A 24,884-nucleotide genomic window follows, 5' to 3' on the forward strand; every position below is an offset into this window, starting at 1 on the left:
GGTGTCCTGTCCTCTCATACTATTTTAACACATAAATTTCATATGGTTTATCTTTTATGCATTTTATGAAGATAGGGTGCTTTTATCCATATCTATCTGCATACACATTAGGTAAGCATACATGTAGGTATAGGTACAATAATCTCATTACAGATTGGTACAGCATCTGACACAACTTCTTGGTCCATGGTTTGAGCTCCTACCTTCTATGATGAAATTTATAACTGGCTTCATTGTGTGCAATTGTCAGTGCTTAAATGTTGTCAATCAATCAGGTCTTTATTCTGCCAGTACACTGACAAAAATTACTTTTAGATAGGAAGGAACATGCCTTTGGAACTATCATTGCCCCAAGGGTAACAAACTCAGGGCCAAAACCGAAACATGCATTTTATTTTGCCTTTTTTTAAATTGGTGGGCTTTTCAATTAATGTATAGCAGAGTTTCTTAGGAAAGCTGCAGTGGGGAAGTGGATGTCCAGTATCCTGTACAGCTACATAATTTGTCTGTAAAAATGAATGACCAGCATATGAAGGTCTTCGCTGAATCAAATTTAGAAGTTTCTTATTTTCATGCTCCTTGCAGTATAATTTAGCTCCACTGCAAAAAGCCAGGAGCAGTCTCACTTGGCCTCCTTTAGAAATTAGCTAGAGACACCCATTTGCAGTACACACAGCAATATAAACAAGCAGAATCACTGGCCCTGAGGAACAGCCATAAAATGATCATGCTGCCAGAGATTAATTGCATATGACCTCAGCTTTGCAATGAAGCAGCACATACCGCATACTTCCATTACTTTTACTGGGATTGAGTTAATGTTACATCAAGTCTTGAAACTGAATCTTCACCCACTGTATCTAGCTAAAAGGATGCTGCTTACCAAAAAATATGTCCAAAATGTGAAGAACAAAAAAAAAGGATATAGCCTTTGACAGATCTACTTACCGGATAAGCATCAGAATCATCATTGCTCATCTGCAGAAACCTCTCAGGCCTGGCTGATGAATGCTCCGGACCCTAGTAAAGGTATCGTTTAAAACAAAATTAAAAAAGCACATCGGCAATTAGACATCAGTCTAGGCCACTCACTCATGAGTACCTCCTGTCACCCTGGCAGCGCTGCACCACGCTGCACACCTGCCCCCCCAGTCAAAGGCATCAATGGCAGCAGCAGTGAGAAGAGAGGACACATCACAGGACTGGAATTCTTTGTCTTTCATGAACGGTTTTCGTAGGAGAAGATAAAGTTTCACATGGATTTCCAGTGCTTTTACCAGCTGAAAGTAATTTCTAGCCTCAGTATAGCTGCACAATGAAGACGAAGGAAAGGGCAGTTGGGTCCATGTGGGCAGAACAATGACCTTGCTAATGCAGTGCTGAAAGGAGCAGGAGGAATGTCAGGAAGAGAAACACCATGTGCCTCAGTGTACTGCAGTGACTCACACTTCTTTGGGCCAAACCACACTTGCATGCTGAGCAGGAGCAAATACAGTTAACTGCCCACTATCTTCACTATATTAGCAAGAAAAGCAGAATCAGGATCTCTCTCCTACCACTGTTCAATGTTCAGTGCAGGACAAAATAGCCTAGATGAATGCTTCAGCTAAAATGGATCAAAATACATGTACAGATTATCTGACAAACTAACCTATGATTAATTTCTGCTTTCTCGCGAGGTATTGTACATTGACAGTGGGATTGAGTGCGCCCTCAGCAAGTTTGCCGATGACACCAAGCTGTGTGGTTCGGTTGATACGCTGGAGGGAAGGGATGCCATCCAGAGGGACCTTGACACGCTTGTGAGGTGGGCCGATGCCAACCTTATGAAGTTTAACCAAGCCAAGTGCAAGGTCCTACACCTGGGTCGGGGCAACCCCAGGCACTGCTACAGGCTGGGCAGAGAAGAGATTCAGAGCAGCCCTGCAGAAAAGGACTTGGGGGTGTTGGTTGACGAAAAGCTTAACATGAGGTGGCAGTGTGCACTTGCAGCCCAGAAAGCCAACCGTATCCTGGGCTGCATCAAAAGAAGCGTGACCAGCAGGTCGAAGGAGGTGATCCTGCCCCTCTACTCTGCTCTTGTGAGACCCCACTTGGAGTACTGCGTACAGTTCTGGTGTCCTCAACATAAAAAGGACATGGAGCTGTTGGAGCGAGTCCAGAGGAGGGCCACGAGGATGATAAGAGGGCTGGAGCACCTCCCATATGAAGACAGGCTGAGGAAGTTGGGGCTGTTCAGCCTGGAGAAGAGAAGGCTGCGTGGTGACCTCATAGCAGCCTTCCAGTATCTGAAGGGGGTCTACAAGGATGCTGGGGAGGGACTCTTCCTTAGGGACTGTAGTGGTAGGACAAGGGGTAATGGGTTCAAACTTAAACAGGGGAAGTTTAGATTAGATATAAGGAAGAAGTTCTTTACAGTGAGGGTGGTGAAGCACTGGAATGGGTTGCCCAGGGAGGTTGTGGATGCTCCATCCCTGGCGGTGTTCAAGGCCAGGTTGGACAGAGCCTTGAGCCACATGGTTTAGGGCAAGGTGTCCCTGCCCATGGCAGGGGGGTTGGAACTAGATGATCTTAAGGTCCTTTCCAACCCTTACGATTCTATGATTCTATGATTCTGCCAAAACACTAAACATTCACATCCACTGTCTCACTAGCAGTACCCAAAGTAATTTCTTTTAGTGCACAAACATTGTTAGATCCATTTCACACTAGCAAAACACACATGCTGGTCACAGACAATATCAGGAATAAGGAGTGTAACAGAATCCATTATCTTCCCTCTCATGTCCTTGTTTATAAAGGATGACACAAAGCTGTGAGGAGTACAAGAACGCTGTGTGCTTTTTTATTTATTGTTAATGCTGGCAGCCTTTGCTTGTTCAAGTGACAGTTACTGTTAGGAAGGACTTTCATTTTGGAGACAGTTGCAAAGTACTTTAACCTGAAGACATAAAACTATTACACCTCTCAACTCTCTCCATGGCTCTTAAGCTAACGATGTTCATAAACAGCTTTTTTTCTTATATGGCCATCTCTCACCATAACTTACTCTGTTGAAACCTTAACATATGATTTCCAAAATCATTCATTACTTTGACTAGTAGTCAAGCTAGTAGTCCACCTTGATACAACACATCATCCTTTCTAATTGCATGGGCAGGATTCCAGAGTCCAGAGAATGGCCACAAAAATGATCAGAGGATTGAAGCACCTCTCCTATGAAGACAGGCTAAGAAAGTTGGACTTGTTCAGCCTGGAGAAGCATCCAGGGAGACCTGATAGCAGCCTTCCAGTACCTAATGGGGGCCTACAAGAGGCCTGGAGAGGGACTTTTGACAAGGACATGTAGGGATAGGACAAGGGGGACTGGCTTTAAACTGAAAGAGGGGAGATTTGGTTTAGATATGAGGAAGAAGTTCTTTACTCTGAGGGTTGTGAGGCACTGGAAAAGAGGTTGTAGATACCCCATCCCTGGAAGTGTGCAAGGTCAGGTTGGACAGGCTTTGAGCAACCTGGTCTAGTGGAAGGTGTCAGAGGGGTTGGAACTAGATGATCTTTAAGGTCCCTTCCAACCTAAACCATTCTGTGGTTCACTCTATTCCATGGACTAAGGGACTTCAAAGGAAAAAACACGCTACTGGCAACAAAGGCGTAACACAAACAGCCAAGAACTATGCCTTGCACAATTACTCTTTTGAAGTCTGTCTCCACTTTTGAGGTGCCAGATAAACTGGTCATAGATGGGTAAGGGCTTGAGAACAAGAAGCAAAGCTGTGCAAAACTATGGTGCACAGTAACAGTCCAATATTGCAATACCTCTGCTGTATACATCTGTTTGCTGTAAATCACACCTACACTAAGTACAACCTATACATGCACAAACATAGTGCTTCACAAGCACACTGAATTCAGTACATTGGAAACTGAGATGTTACTGGTAAACAATTACAGGAGAGACACGTGAGGCTTCCCTAACATACACACACATATGCTGCCCCAGTAATAACCTCAATACAGAGCCTTAATGTTCACATCCATCTTTGATTTCTCTGCTGACACTGCCAGTCAGATTGCTAGCAACTGCTGCGTGGGATGGGGTAGGGTTTATTTCTACTGTGACCACCTACCCAGTGAGACCTATACTGAATCCATTAGCTACTTTCAGATGAGTTCCCAAGGAACCATTAGGCAGCAGAGTCTTTCAATCACAGCCAACTTGCCTGTGAATGCATGACCTAAAGGTGAAGGGATCCACACCCTATTACAAATCCTCCCCCAAATCATTCTGCCCCCAACACTGTAGTTACAGAGAGAGTAACACTCCTGCAATGGAAAGCTCCCCTGGGAAGATAACCGATTTCAGCAGCCTGGTGGGATTCTTAAATACTCCAAAAACACCTGACACTAGTAGCAAAATAAGCATGTTTCTGGGCAAATCCTAGCTGCCAAGTGGCTAAGAGAAAAAAAAGATTAACTATACTGTTAGCAGCAGAGAACCAGCTCCCTTCAGCTGAGTGCTTCCCTGCAGAGGACCACCCCTCCTGCTGAGGGCACAATCAGGCTGTCCCCTCAGGATTCATTTTTTAAAAATTTAATTTATCAAAACGCTTGTGAACAGCATCAGACCCGCTATTCTTTATGCACAAATGGGCACAGAAAGGCATTCTTAAGATATGAATGCATCCCGGTATATCAGGACAGGATTATAATTGAATAGAAATAAACTAAATTGTTTGTGAGAATGGAAATGACGCAGTTTCTAGTGAAAGGGTCTAGAGCATTTATACAGACGGAGATTGCCACTGTGGCACATACTATGCTTTTCTTAGTGGAAGACTAGAAACATACATGCATCAATTCATGAATGTTAATGCATTTGAAAAGGAGAAAATTAACCTAGCCCGACACGATGCTCATGTAACATTTAAAAACAATTTAAAGGATTTGAAAAACAATTCTACTGCTCATATGAACTTCATATAATACTATATACAGAGCATGCCCATGCCCTTTCCCACTACGACACTGTCTAGTTCCTCCTGCAAGCCGCAAAGGAGAAAGAGTCAACAGCTAGTGGAAGCATTTTCCTTTTCAGAAAGAGGGAAATTTGTTATATCAAAGTTACCCAATATCAATGATTTTTGAAGAAGTTTTAAAGTTGTTTAATACCATTTCACTGCAAGAGAATTCAGTGCAGTTTACACAGACCTACTTCATGCAAAAATCAAACCAAGCAAGTACTGCTAGACACTAATCATTTCTTTCTTATTGTACACTAGGAACCCAGCTTTCTAGGGGCAAAAGGCAGCGCCTTAGGGAAAGATACAAAAAAGAGAGGGAAAAAAGAGAAAAACTGAGGTCAAGTAGTACATGCCACTAAGCAGGACACAAAGCTAAGAGGTCCAAAATACTTCTCAGGTTTTTTTGCTTCTCACCAATCCATCTACACACATTTTTTCTGTAGCACTGAGGCAGTCTAACATGCTGAATACTGCCTTCCTTCCCCCACCTTTGCATCACCATTGATCCCCAAGACATCTTTGGCTTTTACAGCCACAGAGAAAGGCACAGTAGTCAGCATTTACATCCCACATATGCCAGCCAGAGGCCCTCACCATTCCTTCCATTCCATGTGGCAAGAGCAGGACGATCCCATTGTGACGAACCCACTTGGCCTGGCCAGAGCTGATGAACTGGTCTATTATACACTGTGCCGTGTTGTGAAAGTCACCAAACTGGGCCTCCCAGCACACCAGGGCATTTGGACTCGCCATAGCGAAGCCAAGTTCAAAACCTGGGAACCAAACAAGTAGGAGAATTAGAAAAGAAACAGACTTGCTGAGAATTCTGTTCATTTCTCATTTAAAAAAACAAAATGAGAGCATGAACTGGATTTTTGTAACCCTGTTATAAATCGTGCAGTTTTCAGTAGTACCTCTTCCATCAGAAAGATTAGCAAGTAACATTTTTCCAATCCTGACTCCAATCCTTCAAACTTTTCCTCAAGCATTTAAATATCACAGGAGTTTTAAAAATGAACAATTAAAACCCTTCCCTCAGCTCAAACTTTAGGTTGATGTTTTCCCAAGAGCTCACTGAGGTATGTACTATCTTTTCCTGTAAAAATGCACTTACAGCCCATTACTAGTCCAAGAAGCTACTTGTTAATTTTATTACTTGCACAGCCCTGCACAACATTGTCTTTTTTTTTTCCCTCTCATGCAGGCACTGAACAAAATTATTGGTGACATCCATTTTCAGTGAATAGGCAGGATCATAGTCTTCGGATCTTCAAGAAAGCTTGAATATAATAGGTGCATGGCAGACACATCTGGGGCTTGGGTAAACAATCCTTTCTTTGGCAGAGTCAAGGACCATTTAGGTCTCTGCCTCAGTGGCAGAGAGGAGACCAGAGGGCTTTTCATGGGCAGGACATCACGACTTCAACTAGTGAAAGCAGAAAGACGTAACCTTCTCCCTCTCCATTCTGTGTCAGAGATTTCAGGTGGTTTACAGCAGTAGGTAAGTGCAGAAATTTCCCTAAACTTGTGCTTTTTGAACTGCAAATTCATCAACTTCATACAGAGCAGAAAGGCCACCCATTCCCACTTAGTATGCCATGTCAGGTTAATGCAGCAGGACAAACGTAGTGCAGCAGCCCAGCTGACAGCAGCTCAGGTGTTGTGCACAGAGCAAGCCAGGCAGCTTGCTGTCCGCTCTTAAAATGTGTCAAGGACCAAACATAACTGAAGGCTCTTGACAGGCCCCATGAATACCTCTTAAAGGCAGAAACAAATTCTTGCTCTCACTGAGAGACCCGCTGCAGTACAGCAAACCCCAGCACTGCAACAGGTCCTGGGGAAATAACTGGCAAGAGAGAAAAGAAACCTAAACTGCTACTGCAATGTAAGTTAGGTAATTGACTTCTAGTAGCTCTGCAAAGATAAAAGATAAAAAAAAACACAAGAGTGTTTAGATGTGGTAGGCAGCCTCTACTGTGTAGCTTTAAAAAACATGCAGAATTTTGTGTCAAGTCAAAACATGAAAACCTAGCTATGTGCAATGCACCTGTCTCAGTTTAATGACCGTGCTTAAATTTAAGGCATTTTTCCATACCATGTTCCATAGTGAACACATAAATGCATCTAATAATACAAAAATTTATATTTGATCTCTGCTCATATTTTCCTTTCACACTTTGATATAGCTAGGCCTGGAGTGCTGAGCAAACACCTGCACTCATATTCTATACCTATGGTTTTGAACTATTAAAACCCAAAAAGTTAAAGCTCTCAGTCAAAAACAGTGCTGTGTAGCACTGCTCTGGATGTAGAGGTTCTGACTGAAGGAAAACTGATTCAATAAACACATAGACTAAATAACTCTCATTGAAGGTTATACCTGCAGAGCAACTACCTTTGCTGTTGTAAAATTTTATTTAAAAAGCTACAATACCGAGTTGTAACCCTTTCTCAAGTAATTGAAAGACTGTAAAAGACCTCAGAGTGATCTAACAAACTGAAATGGATTTCTTATCTCTTTTCAGCTGCTTTATTTTAAGATCCGCACATGTAACCGAAGGTGCAGAGAGTCCTATTCCACTACCATTCATCTATACTGAACTCAGCTTCATGTTTTTGCTATGTACGAGCCACTGGTTTCCTGTGCTGCGACATAGCAGCTATTCAAGTGCAGTTCTACAATATAGGCTCAATAGCAAAACCAGCTTAGGCAAAAATAAACACTGTTTCTGTTAACAAAATAATTGTATTGCTTAATTTGTCCTGCTGGCATACAGCCTTCTCCCACCCCCAAACAGTCACAAGAGTGGCATGCATTTAATTGGTGACAGAAATGGGCCTAGGACCCGCACTTGGGGTGCAGAGAGAAATCCCTTCATATCTGAGGGGACAGTACACCTATCTAGATACTATGTATTAATTTGGGTTTCTCCTCCTTTTTTAACTTGCAGACACTCTCAGAAGTACAGACTTAAAACATCAATCTGTAAAACCTCATGTTATGGATATTTTCTAGACTCATAGGTGGCTATAAGCCAAATACCAACATACAAAATAAGTCAGGTACCTAACATGTCTCCTAAATATTATGTATCAGTAAAATCCAATACTGCTTTGTGACCACCACTATTTAGTAAACTACAGTAAACTGTTGCAAAGCTATGATAAAACTCAAAATCATTGGAACTAGAGTTTCTAGCTCTTATCAAGCCCACTCTACAACTCTTCTAATTAGAAGTTTCAGGAACTTCAAAAAACTCAGGCTCCCTGGAAGATACAAGCTTAGCATCTTGACATTCTCCATACACGGTACAGGGTCACCAGCAAGTAATAGCTGACATCTCTCATATACTTATCATTTGTGATTCATACCCTGGTAACTGGAGGCTGCAGTCCCTCTGACAGAGCTCAATTTGTGCAATTCGGTGGGTAAGAGAATTACTTCAAAGAGAACTATAATACCAAACAACTATACAAGCGATAATAGAAAAATACCTAAAATACCTTTAAGATGGCCTGGCATTCCAGGCATTAAAAGATTCTCAGGCCATACATACTATGAGGCAGAAGAGAACAACATGGAGCACATGCAGAGTATGAGTTACTTTAATGTTATCACTGCAAGGTAATTGACTTAGCTACGGAAGAAGATTTCAGGATCAATTCAAACCTATTCAAACTTTCTTTATCCTTTTTCTTTTTTGATCAACTTTTACTGTACATTCTCTGTCAGAAAGATACTCAGAGATCCAAGCTAAGATTGAGGTCTTCATGTGCTGGACACCACAGACATACACAAGTAGTTCCTTCCCTGAAAGTTTTACTTGGGCGGGGGGAGGGGGGAATTAAGAAAGTGAGAAAAAGGAGAGTGAGGACAAGCATTTCTGCCTTATAAAACTGAAAACTAATGAACATGTGGTTACAGAAAGTTTAAACTAACTTGTCCGGTTCCACAAGGAAAACCCTCAACAAAACTAGTGAGAGTAGTCATGTATCAAGTACGTCCCTCTGTAATACAAACCACAAGAAACATCCTTCCAACACTTGACATGAAGTTTTTACATAGGTCATCTATTCATGAAACTGAAATTGCTTTAGCTTTACTCAATGACTACAGCTAAATTGGGACTACAGGATTTCTTTCTTCTGCTCCAGGAACAGGCTCTTCAGTCAGTGTCAGTATACAGACTTTCCTGGAAGGTTAGGAGAGGGACAACTGCAGGACAAATTAACTGCGTAAGACAAAAAGCAACAGGAGCTTCAAGTGAAATTTTTTACTCACAGTGAAAACAGTTTTACATATTGTTTTTATAGTGTGTCTTCACATTCTACTCCTTGGTAATTCCAACCCAGCTTTTTGTTTACCAGCAAGAAATCTTTGAGTCACTTGGCTTATGGACTCCTGAACTCTGAACAGTCCATCCATGACTCCAGCAGATGCTCATGTTCACAACAAAAGGCAACTAGTAAGTTAGAGGCCAAAAGGAGACTGGTAAGTCAGATAGAAGGCCTCTCATCTTTGAGTCACCATGACAGTGCGTTACCAAAGAGGATGGCTTTTGCTGACCATTCCTTTGGCCTGAGTGACCTTTCTTTCAGAACATATTTTAAATCTCTGTCCTCCTTATTTATGTGATTCTATTTTTTTTAGCACAATGCAAACAGTGGAAAAAAATACACAACTCCTTCAAGGCATGTTCCCAAAGGTATCTGAAAAATAGATTTCCCTAGATAGGCCTGAATCCCATTCTAATTTTACACAAGCATTAAGAGACCATTTCTACTGATTGGGTGACATGCTTGAGAAAATATGCAATATGTTCAAGACTTATTTGTGCATATGCTGCTCTCTGTAAGGATAGGGTAATCTAGCTTTCAGAAAAGAATGAACTGAGGTCTTGACCACTTAGAGTTATCAATAATTGCACAGGGCTTTTCAAAGAGTATGGAGCAATATGCCTATTTAAACCTTGGCCAGAACACACACATAACCCTGTTTCATATGCCAAAATCACCCCTAAAATTTACATGGAAAAAAAGAGTGTCATTTCTCATTTGCTACCTTGTCGTCCCCTTTGTGCCAATAATCTCCGCAAGGTGACAATATCCCAGGTGAAGCGGCATTGAAAGGTGTGATCCTAACAGAGATACTTTTTGCAAGCTTTCTGACAGCCATAAAAGTACCTGGGAAAATATATTCAAATGTAATCTACATATTCCGATTAATATTTTGAAATTAGTTTTGCCAAGACTACTATTTCATGGAATATGTGTTTGTGGTAAAGCCATCTTTGGTATACCAGAACTCATTTTCCACCAGGCAAATGACAATAAGAGTTCCTAACATTAAAGCTATTCCACCAGCGATTATAGCAAGGGATTCTGTCAAGAATTACTTACTCCTACCTGCATGTGGAGAAAATCATTCAAAGAACAAGACCTGAACTGCTAAATTAAATATATATATATTGGTGGAAAGACATCTAGACAGATACAGGTGAACAACCCAGGAGAGGGTGAGGTGTTTCCCCTGAAAGGGATTTGTTGGGGCACCAGATGAGTCAAGGTCAGGTAAGGTGACCTGAGCTAGAAAGACCCCATAGTTCTAGAGATGGGACATGAACTGCAGGGGAGCAGGTTCCGACTCAGGCCCCTCATGAGGGCTCAACCTCAGGCCAGAGTAAAGGCTTAAAAAAACTGCAGCAGAGACCTTGCAAACTTTTACTGTTTGCATCTGCAGAGACAAGACCTGAACATTTCTTCAGAATGCTGTGCAAACTTTATGAGTTTAAAGGATTAACTCTTACACAGCTACAAACACAGAGAAAGGTTTAAGCTGTGAGGAAATTCAGCAACAAGACAACCAGGCTGCAAAGTGTAGCTTTCAAAGAATGACAGATAGAGAATCTGCACACCTAAAGGGTGGCAGAGGGCTACCAGCCAGCTCCTGAACACCAGGCAGCTGCTCAGGACTCAGCACAGCAGGGCACAGGGGACCAGGACCCAGCACAGCAGTCTGGTAAACTTCCAAACTGAGGACAGAGAGTAAAGAAAAATACACAGCACTTGACTAAGGTTGCAAAACTAATGCTTTAATTGCTGAAGTTCACTAAGGTCCCTAGACGTCAGGCATAGCAGAAATGCTTGTTTCTATTAGTCCAGTTCCTGCTGTGCTCCCTTACTGTTCTTTTCGTCACTCTGGAAGAGAAAGAGGTGTTGTCAAGCAAAGTGGCAGCTTACACAGCATATTATGCTGTGTTTTCCCCCACAGCACTTTTCATGATTGTTGTAAGAACTGTAGTTTTTCAGTTAACGTAAGAAAAACTATAGGTTAATTCAATATGAATTCAAAGTGACTTAAGACATGAATGTTAACTAATGGTTATAGAGGGCTTATCAGTGCAAGGACTTAACATCAGTACGAGGAAAGTTACAAATTGAGATTTGCTCTATGTTTAACAGAAAATCTGAGCACAGGAACTAACAGAAGGACATGCGTCCTTTCACAAACCCAAACACAGCCCAGGAGAAAGTGAAGTTAATACCTATCTGGTGGCTAACCCTACTAAACAGAAAGACTGATGCCGTCTTAGAGCTCCATGCAGATGCCATTGGAAACCTGGTCCTTGGTTACTCCAGTCTGTCACATTTCCCAACACAATTGCTGACAGATAATTGTATTTGCTACTCCCAATCTTAAAAACATGTTGTTCTGCATGAGTAGCAACACTACATATTTCATCCTAGAACTTATTGCAAAAAAAGGTTAAATCAATACTTGTCCTCCTCCCTTTATCTTCTCTTTTAAACATGACCTTCCCCCTTGAAAAAGCTGTACTCCAGGTCTCATGATTCAGGAATTTGCTGAGCTACACACTAGTTCCAAGCGTATCTTTCCTGGATATTCCCTGGCAGTTCCCAGTACAGGATGCTGCAGCCCAAGACCGCTCAAAACTCATACTGAATCTGTCAGAGAATCACACCTCCTTGATGGAGAATCAACACTGAGGGCAGTAAAGAAAGACTGGAGATTCCTTCAAGTATTTAAAAAACACTGAAGAGGTTTCATGGAGCACCTGTAAGTTACTCTTGCTTTTCTCCTTTATCTCAATCAGCAAATAAACTCAGACAAACTTTTTAGCTTAAATGACTTCATACAGCCATCATTTATACTACCAGACATTCAGCTTCAGTAAAAGGGAAAATTTATAGCTAGACGAATAGATGCACATCTAAATTGTAACAATCTGGATATAGCTAAAAATAGTAGACACAGGATGTCCAAATTATCAGAGGTTGTTAAATACTCTGATTTAATGCCAAAGTACACACACTCCACAGCTTCCTGTGTACAAAACATAAGCAACTGTTTGAACTACAAGTTAACAAGACCGCCTTAGTTCTATTTAGAAGTGAAATCAATCTTGCCAGAGTATCATTTTAATGCAGCAGTTAACCCCAGGTGTTCCTAACCAGCTCAACAATAACTTGGTGCAAAGCTCACAGCTCTGAAGAGATGTCAGCTTTTGGTTTATGTACCTGCCAAGGAAATAATCTGTAGTTTTATCACGTTGGGCTGTTCAATCCATTTTTACTTAGCTCTAATTCACAGAAACTAAGGGAATTCCCAAAATGCTTCTGAGGTGCTGCATGTTAACACAGTCATAAATTAAATTAACACTTTTTTTTTTTCCTTTTATATCCTCTCACAACCCTCCCACCCCTCACTAAATACTTTACGCCACTAATCCCAAAGTGTTCCTTGTAACAGGCTCATATAGTAGTGTCGTGATCTAAACCCAGACAGTAATTCAACACCACGCAGCTGCTCACTCACACTCCCCCTTTCCCCCCTGCCGGGTGGGATGGAAAGAATCAAAAGAATGTAAAACCCACAGGCTGAGATAAGAACAGTCCAATAACTAAAGTATAGTATAGTGATAACGGAAAGAATACCAACAATAACAATAACGATAATAATAGGAAACAACGAGAGAAGAAATGAAAGCTCAGTAAACAGCAGTGATGCCCAATACAATTGCTCACCACCCGCTGACCCACACCCAGCCCGACCCAAGCAGCTATCGGTCCCTTCCGCGTAATACCCCTTTGACTAGTTTGGGCCAGGTGTCCTGTCTCTGCTCCCTCCTGGCTTCTTGTGCCCCTCCTCACTGGCAGAGCATGAGACTGAAAAGTCCTTGATCAGGGTAAGTGCTACTTAGCAACAACTAAAACATCAGTGTGTTATCAACATTGTTCTCAGACTAAAGCCAAAACACAGCACTGCACCAGCTACTAGGAAGAAAAATAACTGTTACAGCTGAAACCAGGACAAGTAGAAATAGCAGTTGCAGAAAATAAAGTGTTGGGGGGGTTTGCTACACCTGAAGAATCAACTCATTGAACTGCAAGCGCTCTTCCGTGTACTAAAAAGGAGACCTGGTGATGTTACAGCCAAACAGGTAACAATTCTAATAGCTCCTCTTTGACTGAGATGCAACATGTTCACACACTATTGCTTATCCCAACACTGTCTCTCTATGGATACGGTACACAAGAGTAAGCATGTTGGAAAAGGTTGATATATAAATGCTAGAAAAAGAGAGGAAACTTAAATTTAAAATCACTTCAACATAGAAATATGGCATTTCTAGGAAAAAAATCCATCTCATCAACTATTTCTGTAAATTTAATCTCCTTTATTGTTAGAAAACAGCTCAGACATAAAGGATTTAAAGTTCTTAATTAAAAATGTTAGTATTATTAGTTTTGAAGAACCTGTCATCACATCTGCTGAAGCAGGATGGCACAAAAATGGCACTCTTGTTTTCAGTGTATGAACAAGTCCATATTTTGTCCTATTGCTTATACTCAATTAAAGTTATTAAATTAACTTTCACATTTCTGCTGCTGGGGAAGGTAGAGGAGCAACAATGAGCAGGATGGGATGAAGAAAGAGAAAGAGAGCCCACTTAGTTAATTTTTAAAGAACAGATTCATGGCAATCAGAATTGCCCTTCACACCATATCAACAACAGAATTCCTAGACCTACTGATATGTAAGTTTTGGAATAAAATCAAATTGCAACCATATCCAGACACGTGTCACTTTCACATTTGGATATGTTAGTTATTTGAATGTTAAAAAGAAAAAAACAAGCAAAACAAAACCGAAACCAGAAACCTATGACACACTTACCCACTAATTTGCAGCTACTCTGTAAACTGGCTCAAGTTAAGAAAACCCAGACCAAATTGTGAGGAGGAATAGGAAATTGGAAACAAAAAAACAAAGAAAAAAATCACTCTCTGAAATTAAATTCTTGCTTTTTAGCTATGCCAATTATTTTTATTGTGTTTATACACATCCTCTCTTGCACTCTTCTATTTAGAGTTTACGTTACTATATTAGCTTATAGAGATACAAACTTCTGTTCACACTGATTCTGCCTCAGAGCTAACAAAAATACCTACAAAATCTCAGCTCTTCAGCTCACACTAAAGCTTTCCAGTTTTACACTGCTTTAATTTTAATATTATTAGCAATAGGTATTATGTAGCATATGTAAAAATGACTAATTGATCAAATTTCTGGAACTTTGCAGCAGCAATCAATTACCGCCTTTATCTCCTACAGTGCTTCATCCTTTTCCTTCACACTAGCTCTGAAATGAATATGAAAAAATATTTAATTATTTATCCACAGAATCAATAACATTTTTGATAAATCATCAGACATACATTTTGTGCTCCACATTCCTCTTGCCACCCTCATCATGTTAGTGAGGTTACCCATTCTCTGTGGCTGAAGGTAAAATGTCTGTCCACTACCAAAAATATAATTCACTATGATTAATGCTATCACAAGTATTTGTTTTCTTCAACTAGCATGTTCAGAACAGTGGTTCAGAGAAGACTGGTGTGGATTTTTATATCTGAATTACAAAGTGTCCTTGATTCTGTTGACAGTTCCTCTCCTTTTGAGAAAGCATTAGGTGCATGTTCCAGCATTGAGATCAACCACAGCAGATGGAAACTTTCAACTGAATCCCAAAATTGTAACATGTGGGGATGCTTCTCTAAGGGATGCCACAACCTGAGAGGGAGAGCTTTGATATGTTTCATATATAACTGTTTTACAGCTTTTTTCCACATTCTCTTCCTTGCTGAGCTCTGCTTGTAATAATGTAGCTTCTTGTATAGCTACATTATTCTCTGAAATTAATCTTCTCTCATTACTGTGTAATGTCCCATTGAATACTAATGGAATTGATTCTGTGACTTATCCACCAAACTCTACTGAAGTCTCCCAGTTTACAGTTTTGAAGTACAAGCAGGTTCCACATGCCTAAACAAATAGGTGTACTATTTGAAGAGTGCAGAAAGTTTTGTACACCAAAACCTGCAAATTCATATGGCCGATCCCACAGGCAATACTTTCAAAATTAAAAAAAACCAAACAAACAAAAGAAACAAAACCCAAAAGCAAACATATCCAGTTGAAGTTTTCCCTCTAATTTTTAATTTGTTCTAAAATGTTGAAAATAAAATATACATTAAAACAAAGACCCATCATAGCACACTGCAGGAGAAAAACCTAAGTTTGGCTTAAAGTTTATACTACAGTGATTTTTTAAAAACCCTTCAAGGTAAGAAGACAATAAGGGGCAAATCTTACAATGAACAGGGTAAATTTATTCAATCTCCCGATAGAACTACTTTTTTCAGGGAGTGGAGGGAAATCAGCTTAGGCATTTTGATTGGATTTTAGGCCACTGTTCTGCAATTCCTGGTTCCCATCTGATGAAAAATATACTATTATGATAATGTCAAAATACAACAAAGGCAGCGTTTGCTTATTATTAAATGCTACTAGCAGAAGGAGACGTTTGTCTGGGTTTAGACTTGTCAAACTCAAGTAACTAGGTAAAACTTTGCAACCAGAAGGCTTAACCACATTGAAGTAAAGTCTGAAAAAAATTCCTCTTAATTATCAGTCATAATTTCCTACATCTTGTTTGAGACTTACTAAGATCTCTCAGATAGTTACCCCAAGACATACCTAAGACACCATATTCAGAAAGGGAGCTGTTGCACACCGTATAGGGGGCCTGCTGCTCCCAGAGGTGATTCATGGGAACACACGTTCTCTTGTCAACTTCTTGATCATGAAGCACATGATGACGATGGCTGCAAATAGTTGTTGAAAGCAATTTATTGGTTAAGAATAACTTTGGGCTTTAATAGAGCTATTTTCAAAGATAAATTATCAAAGCTATGTTCTAGAAGGCATGCAAGCAACACAGTTCCTTTGCTTTACACAAAACCCTGATTTGGCTGAAACCTAGTGATACAATTACATGTCTAAATACAATTGCTGCACTATATGGACTTTCACTGACTATACAGGCTTCATCTCAAGCACTCATGGAAACTGAAAATACCTTGTCGCTAGAAGAACTAGGGGGAAGGGGAAAAAGGGTAGGGAGGTTGTTGCTATAGAATAGACCGTTTAAACTAAAAAAAAAAAAAACACAAAAAAACCAAAACAAAACCAAAAACCAAAAACAAAACAGAAGAATAAAATTGTTATTAAAACCATTTCACTTTGCCTCCCTGGCAAATTCTATTAATCTTTTCCTTAAAAGAACTGTTGTTTGTCTTTTATGTAAAAATGCAATTGAATCGAATCTCAGCACCAAGACTTGAAGCAGTTGTATCCTCTTTCCTGTTATTTCCACTCACATGCACCATTTACAGTTCTATAGAACACCATTAATCAGCGTTAGAATGAGGCACCGAGGAATGCTACCAAAACAGAGATGACTGAAGTAATTACTGTAATCCATTAACTCCCTGAGCAGACTAACTGAGTGAATCACACCAATATGTCCAGCTTTACAACTGCTAACATAAGGACAGTTATTATACTGGTAACAACTACTGTGTGTTGTATAGCTGCCAACACTGAACTGGGGACTGGATCTTTTTGTGCTTCCGTTTGCTATAAAATAACCGCTAGTAAAAGAGCTCTGAAATTTATTTAGAAGTCATCAATATAAGGCCAGGAAAAGACAGAATATTTGAAGAACAGCACAGGGAGGGAAGTAGAAAGAAAGGGGAAAATACACACACCAGACAGCTGTTAAGCAGAAATAATTTTTGCCACCACCATATTATTTTTGTCATTCAGGCAAAGATAGCAGGCCTAGCTAGGCGATAAGCTTCTTCAGCACAAAGTGGTGTTTCCCCAGCAAAAAGTGATTACAATGAGCATAGATGGACAGCCAGAAATGTTCAGACATACAAGCCAGATATTGCTGTTGTGCAATTGTCAGGTTTACTGACATCAAATCAGTACAGAGCCAAGTCTCTCTTCCCTTTTCTTTCCCTTCTCCAGAGTGTGTCTCCAAGATGAGAAGGAGCCCAGTGCTTCTATCTGCAGCTTTATCCGGCTTCTGTCTATTGATAAGACTAAATAATAAAATCCAGATGGCACAGGAATCCTTAGCTAGTCTTCACCAGTCTGAATAGCTTTTTATTTGAACACGTTTTTCACTTTTTCCCCTATGTTGCTGTGAGCATAACAATTATTTTTATCTTAAACGTCAAGAAAAATCTGGACAATTGTTCTGGAAAATCCTCTTCCATCAGGGAAAGAACTGGGAATACTGAGAACCAGTACTCTCATGGCAAGTCTATAGGTGTGTGCTAGCATGACTAGGTACCCTCCTGAAATAGGTGGGCAGTTTGCTAACCAATGAACATGTGTGTTCCTTTCCCAGGAGATGATCACCACTTCACCAGACTATGGTACTAAAATCAAGGAGGATGAGAAATCAGAGTGCGGGGAAATCTCCCAATTTTCAGTTTTGTTTTCAGGTCTTGTCCAAAAGATTTTGTTAAAACTGCCATTTTCTATAGGAGCAAAAAGAAGAATGTCCAAAAGACTGGATACCAAATGAAGCTCAGCACAGAAACACAACACTGTTCCAGAGAAGACAGGCACTGAAATTTATCTCTCTTTTCTGCAAGCATTCACAATGAAGCACAGTGCAGCTGCTAGTTCATTCACCCCCAGCAATGAGCTTCACATCAAAGGCTGCAATTAAACACATCGTTAACATGTTACTCCATGGAGAATCAGGTAAGGCAGCAGAACTGTATATATTTTACCAAATGATCAGATTCTGCATTTATTCACACTCCATAGTCATTAAAAGTCTCAGTACAAAGGACCTTATTTCACTTTAAAAAGGCTTGCCAATTGTCAAAATGTTTGTTCACAGGATACCCAAGCTTCAGGCAGCCACCACTGGAACAGTATTTAAAAAACTACACAATCTGCATCAGCAAATACCCTTCTTTTAGTTCTCAGCAATTGGATGAATTGCTGCTGAATTCTTAGTTAAAAAGCAGAAGGAAAAAAATATGTAATTTCTGCTTTTCAGCAAAAAAAGGAAGAAAATATCTAAGAACATTTGCTCTGCTTTAAATACAATTCTTTAAAATGCCATATACAGAGACACAGAAGATTTGATTATTCTTGAGTGGCAGAATCTATAACATTCAGATTGATGCTGAATAGCCTCAACTTGCCCCTCCCCACAGACGACCATATTGTTTGAAAAATGCCAAGGTGTTTCTTTAAGTATGGGACAGCATTTAATAGTTATCACTGTACTCACCTAAATGTACCCCTCTCCACATCCTGCCCACTTAGTCGGACATGGATTCCTTCTTTCAGAAAAGAGCCAAAAGCCATGTATTCTGCTAAGGCCCAGTCAACAACCCTGTTCTTGGTCATTTCCAAGCGGGCCCTCAAAATCCGAGAGAGTCCTGTATTGGAATAAATATCAGAAATCAGTGGACCTACTTCAGAGATCTTTTATAGTCACATTACATTCACCATTCTCCTTCCCCACCGGCTAACTTAAACACAGATCCTAACAGGGTCAACAAGTTGTTCTTCTAGAACTAAACTGCTAGCAAAGTAAAATAACTTGTTTCCTAGGCAAAGCGTTGCATAATGTTCACACCTTGTTTCAGAAGAAGAAAATAAGACTGGCTGTGTCAGAAACTACTGAGGACAATAAAAAGACTCACGGTGAAATACTTCTTCCTAAAGATTTATTTTCACACCTCTAACTGTTTTATAAGAGACTGAAAATATCAGCTATTGGGTTCATGGTTTTTTTCTTCTCTCTTTCTCACTCATTTTTTCTTGACATTTGTCTTACTGGACTTCTGGAGATGCTGCAAAGTGAAACAGGACAGTTTGATCGATACTATGAATATCACATAAATGGGAAATTTGTAGCAGCTGCCAACAAGTTTTCAGTTGGCAAACAACAGCTGTTTTCTTACAGTGAAGGTTTTATAACTTGGTAAGACAAAACACAAGTTATATATTTTCCCGAGTAGAAAGTTAGCTAACTACAAGAAAAGTATCTTCAGTGCACCTCATATTACCACCGGTTTTAGCATTAAAAAAACCCGCATTAATAGTTCTTCCCAAGATGAGTGCCTTACTTCCTAGTAAGTCCACAAGCGTGCTGCATAGAGGCAGCATTTTCCACAAGGACTGGAAGAATGAAAGGAGGTGTTAACACTACAAAGAGACTTTCACCACCCTCAGAGGAAAATCTATTTTAATGAGGTAAGGAACAGAAGTGGCATGATACTGAAAGAACATTATGCTGAGAACAAGCAGCAGGACGTTAACTGTCACATTCTCCTTGCCCATAGGGTGGAATAGTTAAAATAAAAGTCACAGGCATTTTCCTCTTTGGAAAATGACCCAGCAGCAGAAATATAAAATCTGAGCAAGAAACATAGCCACCAGGAGAAACAAAGAATCCAGCTGACCTGCATGTATTTTGAAGTCTTTGACTGGCACTGAACTTGCTACATTGCCAATATGAGTCAGCAGGTCTTCTGAAATGCCAGTTGGAGGACAAGACATGCTCTTGGGTTCTCCATCCACATTAAAGAATCCTGGAAATAAAAAATTTAGTGAGACGTTCAAGGACTGATTAAGATGTACCTACACTATCTACAATTAATTTAAAAACTTGCAACTCTTAAAAGACATTCTAAGCAGCAGCCTAAACCTAGTTCTTCACCTTTCACTGGGAGACACAATCATTTTGATTGTATGACAACAGAACTTAATCTTACAGGCACACAATGATTTGTTTTGTTTCTGCTTTTACTCCCTGTGAAGTCCAACTATGTGGGCAGAGGCAGCCAATAAAAGGCATATGGCATCTCAATCCCTCAAAAAAGAAAAAATAAAAAATCTCTGAAGGCAGAGACAGTATTAACGTTACAGAAAAAACACTTCTCTACTAAACTGAAAAGACAACTTTTTCAAAGTCACATCTTACTTCACACGGTTTTTAACAAAAGCATCTCTTTCAAGTTGATCTGGCAGAATGTTTTATTTACTATTAAGAGGGGCAAAACAAAGGTCACATATTCTATTTTAAAGGAACACTGATAAAAAGCATTTAAGAGTCCTAGAAAATGGACTTAAAATAAAAGCACAACAACATTAACATTAGGATAAGTGAAAGGATGCTTGCTCCTTACCAGGCCAAGGTGAATCGAGCCAGTGCTTGATATGTAGGATCTTATTATCCTTAGATCTAGTATATGCTTCTTCACATATTCTATCATACTTTGCAATTTCTTCCTGTAAAACAAAACTCTCATTTTAAAACAGATAAACATAACACCCTTGCATCTTACAGATGAGACCTATCATTCAGTATAAAACATCCAGTTACTTAACTTCTGAAGAAAAGTACAATTAAGCAAACAATTTAATTTTATCTAGGATCAAGATGCCTTCTAGGAACATGCTTACCCACATTACTCTAAATAAATTATTTAGTTTATTGGACAGAGGAGAGTACCAAGAGCTGAATTTGTAAGTATTGCGCTAGAATGAGACAGAACTGAAGTACCAAACATGGCTGACAGTCACACTTCTAAGATCAGCATTATTCAGTTCTCATACTTTCGGCTACAGAAACCACTAAATACTAGGAAAGAACCTCCTAGGAAACTATTCCAGCTAGAACAGTCTAGCTAAGAATCTGCTAGCCACAGCTGTCAATGGCAACAGATACAAAGCCATCTTATGTAGAGGCGGAATGCCTCTATAATTACAATATCTATGTTTCACTCCAAAACCACACTCGAGTTACTGAGCTAGCTAATCTTTAAAGTAATTAACAGCAATGTTGAGCTCAGTCTACGCAACAAAACATCCACCCAGTATCCTGGATCCAGTCACCAGAGCCCATGACACTACTGGCACATTCTTATGACTCAGGATAGTTAGTTCTGCATGAGCTGTGATCATTCTTGCGGACAACAGAATGCACCTACACAAACTGGGTTTTTTTGTTCATCTGCAATACTGTGTCACTACATAATTAGCCACACCTTCTCAGAAGGTCCTTTGTTACATATGCACTCTACTCATTCACTTTCACAAAGACTAAGGTAAAGACCTAACCAGCTTAATACAGGCACCAGACTCTACACTTTATCCTTCCGGAGTATTTCAAGTGACCTCTGAACTTAGTTGAATTATTGCAAGAAAATAAAAACATTAAATTGATGTTATTGCATTACTGCTGGATACATTATCAATATGAAGCTAGTTATACCTATAAGCATTCAAATACTGTCTTACTGCTGAATCAGGATTCTAGAGGTGAAAAAGAACAGCTGACACATGCTTTCATCTCCAACACTCACATCTGATCACCTTTTACAAATTTCAGAAGTGAAGCAAATTTTTTTGTGCAATATGTATTAATTACTTCACAGCATTTTATGTCCTTTCAATAGAACAATACTATCTATTTTACAAGAAAATCCAAACCAAACTGAATCAGAACATGTCAAAGGCTGAAAACATCACAGTAATGCAATGAAGGTTTTTAAGCGAACAGTATACAGTGACATTTGTGTCTTCCTACTGACAGCTTCTTAAGTTCACCTTAACTCTGCTGACATGTACCTCAAACTCCTGCAGTGTTACAGTCCCATCTGCAATCAGTTTGTCAGCATACTTCTTCAGCACCGGCACCTGCTTATGAATCTGCTTGTACATTAGAGGCTGGGTGAACATCGGTTCATCCATTTCATTGTGCCCTCTCCTACGGTAGCAAACCTACAATGGGAAAGATTGTTTCTGTTGGTAAGAAAAAAAATGTAAAATGTAATCTTTCTATTTCACGGGTTTACAGAGATTTTAGGAGGTTTATGGTATAAAAACATTTATGGATTCTTGTGGGCCTATTACTGTTTTGCTTTGTTTAATTGAAGAAACTAAAGGCCATTAAAACCAAACTATCTTACTTTACAGGGTCTTCTAAGCCACATAAAAATAAGAGAGTAGTACATAATAGAATGAAAAAATCAAGACCTACCAAGTCAACCACCACATCTTTATTGAATGTGTTTCGCCATTCTGCAGCTACACTGCACACATACATCACTGCTTCAGGGTCATCAGCATTCACATGGAAAATGGGAGCATTGACCACACGAGCAACATCAGTAGGATATGGAGATGAACGGGCCATACGAGGGTCTGTGGTGAAGCCAATCTAAAAATTCCAGAAACTTCAATTGAAGTAGGTTGGGCATCACCCTCTACTTTGTTTTAAACGTTTAAGATTTTCATTTAATAGTCATTTAGACAGCAGTAGTACCAGCTTTTCATTTTGGCTAGCTAGCTTCATTTTGCTTCCTTAAAAACAAAACAAAGCAAACAATTCACAAATTGAATGAAATAAATATAGGTAATAAAATATTATTCAGTCAGAGTTGCTAGATACTATGATAATTTTCAGGAACATCCTAATCACTCTAATGAACAGAGGGGACATTGCACCCAGCTAATGAAAACAAGAATAAAACCAAATACACTAGCAATGATTCAGAAGACAAATTGATTGGAAAACGCTCTACTTGTTACCTGGTTGTTGACCACAACGTGAATAGTGCCATTCGTGGTATAGGATGGCAGGTCACTAAGATGAAAGGTCTCATAAACCACTCCTTGTCCTGCGAAGGCAGCATCCCCATGCAATAATATGGACATAACCTAAAGGGAGGATTATACACACATATCCACACACATATATTAGAAAGCAAAACTGCAGTTTAATCCTCTCAGCAGGATTTCTTTGCTCCATATTTCTTTAACACTTACAAAACACAACTGTATTTTTATAATAAACCAGAGACTTCTCAGCATTCTGCTGCCTTTGCTTAGTTCACAAATGAAGGAAAGTTTAAGCCTACTTCCTGAAGTTACCCTTGAGGTAGCATGTCAGAAACCTTATCTAGTTCAACAGGTGATATATCCCTCTTGTGAAAGAGGAAAAGAGGAAGACTCTGTGATACAAAACTAGCAGTAAACTATTTTTATTTAAAATAATATGAAAAGCTACTAGTAAGTGTTACTACATTAAACAATATTTACCTTCTTCCCTGCTGTATCCCCTCGATAAAACTGTTCAGCTTTTGTTTTCCCTTGCACGACAGGATCAACTGCTTCCAAGTGAGAAGGGTTAGCCATCAGGGACAGAGTGATTTTCTTGTTTGTTGCCCTGTTGATCCTCTCATGGTACATTCCCAGATGATATTTTACATCCCCAGATCCCTAACATGCAAGATGTAGTCACAATTCAGGAATGTCATTTATACCAGCTACATCCTATTGACTACACTTAAAAGTTGTGCTTTCAGTCTGAAAAATGCATCCAGCTAACTGTACATCAATATGCACTATGGGTATAACACCATAATTTCAAATTGGAGTATCACTAGTCAATATTGGATAAATATTTACAAAATATTGACACTCATTTCATTTATATAAAACAAAGAAAGATGCTCAGGGATTACGAACTCAGCCAAATGACCTGGAACTTAACTATCTACAATCACTCTTGAGATACCTTCTACATGTTAGAGGTACAGTATAGTCCTTAAATCTGTTAAGAAATTTCACCAAATCATATTGCTCAAACTACAAAAGCAGGCATGCAGTTCAGGAACTGATAATGCTCTTTTCATAGTAACCATGAGCAAAATGACTAAAAAACTACCTTGAATGTTGACCTCTCTACACAGATCTATTGAAGAAGCATCTTACCTCATCAGCTGCTTCAAGTTTGGGATCAAACTGACAGAAGATCTGCTCCAGCTCTTTTCGGATTACATTAGCCAACACATTCAGCCTACCTCTAAAAAAATTCCAAACACAGTTATGTCTCAGAAATGATAATAACAGAGTTAACAGCATGACGCTTATAAAATCAGCCAGCCACTCTGTCTGCAATTCATAAGAAGTTCACTTCAAACTTTTGAACCCATACCCCTTCATTCTACCCTTCTTCCCATTGCAAAGTTCCTCCAATACATTCCCACAGTTGTTTTATAACACCCTGTTATCCAAGTAGGAGCAATGAATTTTGTAGTTACCTAACAGTCTCAATATAATGACATTAATAGTTAATTAAAGGCAGACTGCGAAAGTAAGTTTGATACTATGCCGCCAAGCCTTCTCAGTTCTAGACTCTATGCAATGGGATAGATACCATGGCTGCTGCTCCATTTGCTTGCAGCTTCAAAGTACACTGAAGAGAGTTTTGCTAGCATTTACCTGTGAAGCCTGTAGCTGCTCACTGACAGGTATTCATTACAGTTCTGTGTTTCCATTACTTGCTATGGCTGACTCTTGCTACCCTAGATGCTCTAATATCAACTTCCTTAATAAGCTTCTAGAACACAAAACTTGTTTTAAGACAATAACCTCATTCGCTGGGAGGT

At 39.6% G+C, this 24,884-nt stretch overlaps 1 protein-coding gene across 9 annotated transcripts in view; it reads right to left on the bottom strand.

The window, feature by feature from the left end:
- Positions 1 to 24,884, bottom strand: part of OGDHL (oxoglutarate dehydrogenase like) — a 57,451-nt gene that overhangs the window by 7,239 nt on the left and 25,328 nt on the right. For 4 of the 9 annotated variants that reach the window (XR_003991618.1, XM_030487785.1, XM_030487786.1 and 1 more), the window contains exons 8-18: positions 24,208 to 24,298; positions 23,533 to 23,712; positions 23,023 to 23,151; positions 22,472 to 22,651; positions 22,060 to 22,212; positions 20,616 to 20,718; positions 19,890 to 20,018; positions 18,710 to 18,860; positions 16,084 to 16,211; positions 5,616 to 5,794; positions 949 to 1,020 (exon numbers count right to left, since the gene is read on the bottom strand). Coding sequence is in view for 8 of the 9 variants with exons in the window: in XM_030487785.1 (XP_030343645.1) it covers positions 949 to 1,020; positions 5,616 to 5,794; positions 16,084 to 16,211; positions 18,710 to 18,860; positions 19,890 to 20,018; positions 20,616 to 20,718; positions 22,060 to 22,212; positions 22,472 to 22,651; positions 23,023 to 23,151; positions 23,533 to 23,712; positions 24,208 to 24,298 (1,495 nt within the window). In the remaining variant the exon portion in view is untranslated. Of the gene's footprint in view, positions 1 to 948; positions 1,021 to 5,615; positions 5,795 to 11,003; positions 11,220 to 16,083; positions 16,212 to 16,643; positions 18,124 to 18,709; positions 18,861 to 18,912; positions 19,278 to 19,889; positions 20,019 to 20,615; positions 20,719 to 22,059; positions 22,213 to 22,471; positions 22,652 to 23,022; positions 23,152 to 23,532; positions 23,713 to 24,207; positions 24,299 to 24,884 lie in introns of those variants that run through there. The other 5 variants (XM_030487788.1, XM_030487789.1, XM_030487791.1 and 2 more) reach the window with 5 other exon arrangements.

The sequence above is a fragment of the Strigops habroptila genome, chromosome 5 (assembly GCF_004027225.2).
Source record: "Strigops habroptila isolate Jane chromosome 5, bStrHab1.2.pri, whole genome shotgun sequence".
NCBI classification, from domain to species: Eukaryota; Metazoa; Chordata; class Aves; order Psittaciformes; family Psittacidae; genus Strigops; species Strigops habroptila.